The sequence below is a fragment of the Theobroma umbraticum genome, unplaced genomic scaffold, assembly GCF_002168275.2.
Source record: "Theobroma umbraticum cultivar Fairchild unplaced genomic scaffold, ASM216827v3 scaffold_44.0, whole genome shotgun sequence".
Lineage (NCBI taxonomy): Eukaryota > Viridiplantae > Streptophyta > Magnoliopsida > Malvales > Malvaceae > Theobroma > Theobroma umbraticum.
The window spans coordinates 9,615,439-9,624,414 of record NW_018397255.1 but is presented as its reverse complement, the minus strand read 5'-3'; the positions used below and the strand labels follow the sequence as shown (position 1 = coordinate 9,624,414).

General features: G+C 36.1%; 1 protein-coding gene across 2 annotated transcripts; it reads right to left on the bottom strand.

Annotated features, from left to right (window-relative positions):
* On the bottom strand, positions 1 to 5,632 carry LOC110408856 (inositol diphosphatase DSP1-like). Of its 2 annotated transcripts, XM_021417972.1 has the most exons (6): positions 5,052 to 5,632; positions 4,823 to 4,916; positions 608 to 665; positions 467 to 510; positions 258 to 373; positions 1 to 148 (listed from the first exon to the last, which is right to left on the bottom strand). In XM_021417972.1, exons 1-6 carry the CDS (start codon positions 5,330 to 5,332, stop codon positions 136 to 138), a joined length of 606 nt encoding a protein of 201 aa, XP_021273647.1. In that variant the 5' UTR covers positions 5,333 to 5,632; the 3' UTR covers positions 1 to 135. The 2 variants fall into 2 exon arrangements, with proteins under 2 accessions (XP_021273647.1, XP_021273646.1); XM_021417971.2 differs by having other exon boundaries at positions 1 to 373; positions 5,052 to 5,630.
* Between the last annotated feature and the right edge of the window lie 3,344 nt (positions 5,633 to 8,976).

Genomic DNA, 8,976 nt, shown 5'->3' with positions numbered 1-8,976 from the left:
GAACATCACAACAGGACATTGCCACTATGTACGCCTTTTATTGTTCTTGAAAAGGAAAAAGGAAGAATAATTCCTTTACCGCCAAAATGCAATTCAGGAACTCATCACCTTCCCCTATTTATTCCAATGCAGGACCTAGCATTCTCCTCTGCAAACGAAAGAAAGCAAAAGCCGTTCAATACACGCGGTTGTTCTTCGAGCAAGAAAATGACATTGGCAGATGCTTTAAGCTAGAAACATCAAACAACTCCATAAACCTCTGATCTGAAACTCTAGCTTTTGCGGCTGCAAACCTTTGGTACTCATCAAAGACAGATGACAAACACCATCTTTGCAATTTTCTCAAGCATCCAACCAGACAGCCAGTTCGGTGCTGGAAATACAAAAACAAGGCAAAATTACAAAAACTCAGAAGGTATTGACTTGTCAAACTCAGGTATAAAAAGAAGAACCAACATGTGCATACCTTCCCTCGTTTACAGTGAATTAGAACTGGGTGATTCCTTGCATCTGCATTGCAGAAAGGCAAAATTAAATTATGGAAAATAATAAACCGCGTTTAATTTAGCCAGAGGTGAGGTGTGATAGTGTTAAAAGCTTGTAGTACCAAGGACAACTTTTAGAGCTTCACGAATTGTGTCCTCTGGGATATTTACAAATGGCTCCTGGATAATATGTGTATATTAGTTTCTAACAAAAGATATCATTTCAAAATAATAATAAACTTGTTTTAATGGATAGTATGTAAGAACTGAGGCTTTTCGATACAGTTAAATGGTGAAGGTGGATTGAAAATAGATGGCATGCCCAGTGTTAAGACCTATCATCAACAATCCTACGTTCAGTTGCAGATATATAACATAGCTAGTAGTTAGTTCAAAAGCTCAAAGAAACGGATATAAATATATATAAAAATAAATATAAAAGATTAACCTACATGCCGTATGACATGAATTTCGGATATCCATTAACTCTTCACAATTAAAATGGACCATACATTAGATGACACTTTATTTACCCATCTATGAGCAATCCAGCTTCATTGCTGTTTCTGCAATGTACAGCTAATCAGCATACATTTGATGATACTAACATAATCTTTGCCAACTCAGTAATGTCAGGCAGAGGCAGAAGCAGATCATTTTACCATCTTTTTTGTGTAATTATCTAATTTCATTTTAGGATCACAAGCTTGGCTTAATATAAAACAATCAGTAGGAATTTAGTTTCTTCTCGCACGCTACGGTGATTCATTGACATGATTCTGAAATCATATCCATTCGGCAATGAGTCAAGAGTTATGCCAGGCTTTTGGTAGATGCTCATATTGCAACAATTAGATTATTTAACTCTAGTGTGATTGTGACGAGTAACTCACAATCATGCAACTCCAAATATTAAAAATCAGCACACATTTTGTCATATGCTTCATTGACTGATAAGGGACATTCTTCACATGTAGAAATTAGAAAAAGTAGAAACTAGCTGATTTGGCAAGGAAATGCAAATGGATGGAGGACTTTTGAGGGAAGACATTTTTTGGGCTAAATAGAAGGTTTGTGAAGGTCCTATAATTAGGTTTAGCCTGGACTTGAGATTTATGAATCTGATGATTGAAATTTCAGATCTTTTCTTGAGGTGTGTTTTGAAATTATTGATGCTGCATCAGATATCCTTCCTAAGAAAGCCACTGCAACTTTCCTGAGCCTTTATTAATTTAGGTCGTTTATCCATTTCTCCATTAAGAGTACTAACACCACAGTCCAAAAACAATGCAAGAGAAAAAAAGCTAATGAAAGATGGTGAAAATGCTACTATGCAAAGAGTGCATATAGCCAGTAAAATAAGAGATGATAGGTGAAGCAAGAGCCATAAAAATATCTGGAAGGCACTTCCAGCCTTTACTTAAAAAAAATGCCATGCAATGCCAATCGATTGATGTAAGTTATATATATCTTGAAAAGGCTTACTAGTCCAAAGAGCACATGGAAAAGAAAACACTTGAGATGATAGAAATTGAAAGGACTGAGGGAAAGAACTAAATAGATGGTAATCTTGCGAAGATGATGAAAAAACCTAACTAGCTAAACATATTTTACCAATACCCAACTGGTGATAAAGACAAGAATATATCCACAAAAAACCGTTATATAATCCATAAACTATAAGTAAACTGTACAGTAGATAGAGGCTTAACAAGTCTAGACATCAAAATCCAAAATGCATAGTTCTTTGGCCACTAATTCTGAAATGACCAAAGGTAGAAGACGTATAAAATCACATAACAGTATATTAAGACAATGCCTCACACAGTAAGGATATGAAGAAATATGCTACAGCAAAAATGATAAATAAGGGTCTGAGTACTGACTACTGAACCCCATTCCATGGTCATTTTGCCCATCACGAGATCCATTTTTGCCTACTTAAAAAGGAAATCTCTTCATCTTCTTATTTCTAGAGCAGGATTCAAGAGGTGTTTTGCAGATTGTGAGCACTCCATGTTAGTTATTATGGCTAAAAGGATATATGAGGAAAAAGAGTAGTTTTTGAGAAATTATCTCTTACAGATCCAAGCACCGCAGGACAAGCAACACATGGAAGAGAGTATTAAAACTTACCAGGATTACTTACAATTAGCTCCTACATAATAACTAGTAAAAGAAATAAAAAACTCTAAACAAATGCCACAGATATTGCTGCATGCTCAAACAAATCACCAACACAAAAAGCATGATCAAGATGACAAAGGAAAACTGAACGAGAAAATAAGAGTGAATCCACTAAGAGATAACTATTAGTTTATTTTTGTCTCCCCAGTATGCTTTCTTCTTTTTTCGTTTTTGGCTTTCTTACTCATTATATCACCTGTACACTCCGACCTCATAAAATAATTCAAATTGCAATTACAACTTCATGATTGCTTTTTTCTGAGCCCTTGACTATTATTAGCCATTTATAGGGGGTAGGTAGGGAGAGAGATAGGATGACTTAATCAATGGCATCATCTCAAAGCTTAAGCATTCCAGATTTCCAAAACTTAAGTTCAATTCCAGCTCTTTTCTCACTGCATGTTTGGAGCTGAATTTTATTCCCTCTTCAAGGAATGAAATTGTTGCTTTTCGAAAAAAATTCCAACTGCCTAGCTCTGTTGAGTTTAGTTTTGACCTGTGTTTCACTTTTGGTATTTACCATTTGAAATTCATATAAACTGAAGAGATAACATGGGGCATTATTAATTCCTGTATGTTCATTTTATTCATAGATTGAGGTAGGGCTTTAAAATAATTCACTTTGTAGTCCAAGTGTGGTTCATTTAGGAAAATTTCACCAGAGAATTCAATCTCAAAATTTACACGGGGTAGATGTTGCATACAACAAAAAGGTTCTATCACTTTCAAATAACCATTTTGATCCCAAACCAGATTTAACACCACATGATGAACAAATTTATACCTGGTGTATTTGTCAGCAAGACCTCAAATCATAAAAGGATCATATGCAATTCCTTGCAAACACATCTAGCACATGAAATTAACCATATCTATAGACCAGAATGAATGCTTATGTATCATGCTAATGTTAGCTAGTAGTCGTCAGATTTTAAGAATTGCAACAATTTTACCATAAACACAGGCTACTTTGTTACCACTATCCAAAAGGAAGTGCAATGTAGTTATATGATACTGCCAAATCATAAGGATCACCAAACTTCATTGAGTTAGTAGAAACTACTTAATTGCTCAGATAGCTTTCATAACAGTGACTGATACAACTACAGTTGACATGATGAAAAAGCAAATTGTGCTTCCCACACCTAATTTGATGTCATCAAGTGTACATTGCCCCAACCTCAGTTGTAGACAACTGAATTTCAAAGAAAGAATCCAAAAAATTTCTTGAATTGAGCAAGATTTCAAAATGTTATGGAAAAGCACGGGTAATACACAAATCCATATCTGAGAGTACTGAACGCGCAGCTTGAAAGTATCTTCAATTAGAACTTTTAAAGCTAAAGCATCAAATAAATTTTCCAATAATATAAGACAGTTAAATTTATTGAAAAAAAAAGGAATGCATTATTCCCAATGTTGGAACTAATTGCTTTAGCAATTAAAAATTTCAAAGAGCTAGAGATCACAACAAAACAATTGACATGTCAGCCATATGCCCGATTCCATTTCTCATGATTAACTCTAATACCAAAATGGAAGTTCTTGTACTTTTGTAGAATGCATATGGACATAAAAAGATCCATCACATGTAAAAAATCAAATAAGCCTAATAATACCAATTAAAGCCCCAAGCATTCATAAGCATAAAATAATGAACAAAATGCAATAATTAATCAACCAAAAGTTTATGGGCTAAAAAAGCATTGTTGAGAATTGAAAAAAAAATCTTCAACACATTAGCCCTTTCTCACATAATGAAGTTTGGAGAATTGAATTAGAACTACTATACAAACCTAAGCCTGATACTCTAGTGGATGATTAAAGTAACACCTATGATGACTAAGATCCAGCCTCCACTAACTTTATTGCCCACCTATCCCCCTATCATTCTAGCCATTCGTTAGTGTTATCACACTGCAATCGATCACAGCACCAAAATTCGCTTATCTTGCTAATGATAGACTGTAGGTCTTTAAAGTATAATATCACCTAAATGACTAAATTCAGCAATTATTTGGTCACAAAAACATAACGAACTACGCCAATCACATTTGATCTCAACTCCAAATCAAAACTTAAATTGGAAAACAATTTTAAGAACCAATTTGGTTAAATAAGTAATCAACTTTGAGAGAGAAAAGAGTTACCTTGTAACCTTCAATTCCAAACTGAAAAAGCCTGATCCCGTTGGACTTTAAGAACTCAGTGTTGGCTTCCGGATAGGGCTCAGGACACAGATATCTAACACAATAATAATAATAATAATCGTAAAAAACAAACAAACCCCAAAAAAAGAAATACCCTTTAATTGAGAGTACAAAAATTTGCATGTAAAAGCATCAACTTTTTTAATAAAGGCAGAAGCTTTGGTCTTACATGATGGAGCGGAGGTTAAGTGTTTGGAGAAAAGAGAAGTTGGCAGAGTCAGGGAAACCCGACCTGAAGATGCCATTGTCAACCATAGCAAAGTTCAACGGAGGAATCAAGTTAAGGTCATCTCCAGTGTTGGCAGCGACCATCACCGGAGAGAAGACCGGCGGCGACATGTCGACGTGGTCAACGGTGGCAACAACTTGTATGGTTCTGCACATCTGTTGGCTCCCTGGTTGTTGTTGTTGTTGGTTTTGGTAGAGTTCGGTGTTAGTGTCCTCTTTCATGAATGAAAAATGAAAAATATATAGTTATAAGAAAGAGAAAGAGGGGGAGAGAGAGAGAGAGAGAGCGTTCGGATCAAGGAGAATGTGCTTTTCGGGGTTGGGGATGATTCTGACTTGGGCTGCAGGGTGACAGTTAAAAGAGAAAAGAAAGAAAGATTTACACTAACAGAGTGAAAACTGGGGGTGCTGTTGGTTAAAAGTAGAGGGAGATGGAGAGGGCGAGGGAGTTGAGGAAGGTGGGGATTGGAAGATGAACATGGCACCTTTATATATAGACGCAGCTCCCTTTTTTTGTTTGTAAGAGGAAGAAATTTTAGTACAAAAAAGAGGCAGAAGAGAGACGCGTGGATGAACACTGCTTGCGTTTTGCGTTGAAAAAGTTGCATTGTTTTTTAATTACATTTAACCACAGATTAGCCGATTTTTCTTCATGGATGTAATTGACTTTTTGCCAGATATTTTTTCCTTTTCTTCATCAGGATGGTGTTTTCCGCTTGGTAAGTGCATTAAATGGCAATACCTGTAAAGGTAATTTGTTTAAACCACAAAGAGCCCATTCACGTTGTTCCAAAAAAGAAACGACGAATTCATGTGTGATCATTGCCGGGTTTAATTAAGGAAATATCAAACTTTTTATGACCGAATTAATTTCAAAAATTTTGATGATGCAACATGGCTATAACTCTCCCATTTTGCTCTATCTATCACCACGCCATTGAATTTCGAAGCACACACACTGCCCTTAAAGAATTAGGGAGTCATAATAATCAAGTGAAGCTATGGGCCACCCAATATGAAAATAGTAAGTAAGAAAAAAACTTTTGACGTCCAAATCTGAGGATAATAAAATATATAACAGAGGGCACAAATAAATTGTAAAATAGAAGGGGAATAAAGAGTACATTCTAAAGAATATGCTGGGGATGAGAGAGAGGGGAAGGCTAAAAGGGGGGATGGTGATATAGTCTGTGCTCGGAATGCGAGACCCGTGCGCCACGTACTTTTCTGAGTCACTTCTGTACGAATCCACCTCCACAAAAAGTGTGCCTGGAAAGCCCTCTGGTCCCTTTTTCATTTCCATGCCTCTTCCCTCCATTTAATTTTGTTGAGTGCAGGAATGGAGCCGATGGAAAGCGACGATACACAAATATACGAATACATGAATCAAGGCTCTTGTTCTATAAATCATCCCCAGTGTTTCATATCTTCATTATTCATTTTCTCCAGGGGATCGAAAAACATGCACTCGCCACTGCAAATTGGCCTGCTTTGACCCAGTAAAGAAAATTTATAAAGGGATCAAAGTTAAAATCACAATGTCGGCTGCCACCACTCAAAAAGGAGGATCGATCCCCATCGTTTTTGCATGTTTTGCTTGTTTAAGTTTTCATTAGATTAAGGAGTTTTTTTTTTTATTGTTTTCCATGACTCTATGGCTGCAATAGCCTATGGATCTCGATGCAAGATTTGGTCAAATTTGTGAGATATTTTAATAAAAAAATCAGATAAAAATTCATTTTTTGAAATCAAAACTTTAAATTGAAAATTTCAATATGTAAAAAAAAATTATAAATACAGTGTTAATTAATACTTATTCAACATAAAACTTTGTCATAACTTTTTAATTAAATATTAGCAGTGACGGTAGCGCTACCTCTTAATTTTTAAATTTTATGTATATTAAATACAAATATTATACTTTGTTATTTAAAGAAGCTAGGTTCAATTGTCACAGACCGTAACTCAGCGCATTAGTGGTGACCCGAGAGTGTTCCGGAGTGTCGGTAGTGGAGGGAGTATTGCTATGAGAGAACTCCCACTAGATAGCATAAGGCAAGTGCAGGGTGCTAGCAGGGGCGCACAGCATAGGCCCATGGGCTAACCAGCCAGCACAGAGCCAGGCAAACTATGCGTAGGCGCTCCAACTCGCACAGCAGGTGCGCGGCACCCCAGCTCGCACAGCATGGGTACGCGGCATGTAGGCCCGGAGCCGCCGGCCTAGCAGGGGTGCGCAGCACGTGGGTGCGCCAAGCATGGGAGCAGGTATGGAGGCTCGGGGCTCACTTGCCCAGCAGGGGTGCGCAGTACGCAACTCCACAACATGAGAGCGGGGCACGCAGGTCCGGGGCTCCTGCCCAGCAGGACACGGGGCACGTAGGCCCGCACAGCGCCCAGACAGACTGCCTGGGCGAGGCCCCTGCGCACCAGCCCGTCAGCGCCCAGGCACACAGCCTGTGAGCTGCCCAGACCCACCAGGGAGCCTAGGATGATGCCAGCCCACCAGGCGCACCAGACCCACCCTTTTAATGTATTGAGCTGCTGGAATTTTAGCTTCCCTTCTAAATATTTTAGAGGAAAATATTTTGGAATGAAATATTTTGGAGGGAAATATTTGGGGGAAAATTAGCTATAAATAACCCCTTGTAGATTGTGTAATTCATTCAATTCATTCAATAGAAGTTCAGCTTTTCTTTTTCCAGCACTCGCCTCTCTTTTCCTCCTTTTCCTTTAATGCAAGTTTGCTTGCCGGCTTTAAGCCATTGTGTACGTGTGCGGGTGTCGAAAGTAGTGTGCTGCGTGTGGGTGTGTTTGTTGCTTGTTGGGTGAATGCTGAAGCACTAAGGCTGACTTAAGTTCTAGTACCGGGATAAGGGTTGACCCCAAGCCGCACGGTGGGTGGTCTGAAGAACCGCCCCGTGACACAATGCCTTCTAAGTCCAAATTTCAGAATTATTTTTTTCTTTTTTTTAAAATTTTTTTTTCTTCTTATTTCTTTTTTTCTTGGAGTTTAAAACTTGTTTTCCCTTTTTTCTTTTTTTTTAAATTATTTGAGAAAAAGATTGCCAACAGTATTGACATAGATTTAGTTTTTTTACTTTTTGTCCATTTTACTTCTTTGTTTTTGTTGGGGTTTAAAATTTATATTTAAATTGTTGATAAAATTTTATCATATAATTTAATTTTTTTCAAAAGTGATTATTTTTTTTCTCCTAATCAAATTGTTGACTCAATTCATGACTTTGATCGCTCTTTAACCACTTTTCGCTCAAAATCCTAGATTCGTCACTAAATACTATAAAAAAAAGTATATAAACTTTTCAAATTTTGTACATTTGGTTTATGTCTATCAGTTTTATTTTTTATTTCAATTTTTATTTGATTATTTTTAATAAAATATCTTATGAACTTGATCCCAAACACTTTAATTAAGTCTTGCATAAAAGTATTAACAGTGAAAAGCAAATTTAAAAAAGGAATATCAAATAAGGGCTTTTTTAGTTAAACTATTGCCTCTTTGTCACAATGTCGACATTTATGCAAGAAACAATATAAAATTAGGAATGCATTTGTGCTATGCAGCGAGAATTATAATGAGTGAAAAATTTATTGTAGTAATATTATAATTTTTTAAAATATTTGATTGATGTGAATTTTTTAAAATTTTATTGACATTTGAAGCTAAGAATTGTAAACAATATTACATATTATAATAACAATTAAAACAAAAATATATAACATATGGTAAGAAAAAAAAAACTAGATATCATATATACATCATTAACTTCATCTTGCTTATCAATATTTTATATATGTAAAGAAATATTTTGGTATAAAATGTAGAAAAAATTTTTCAATATGTTTGA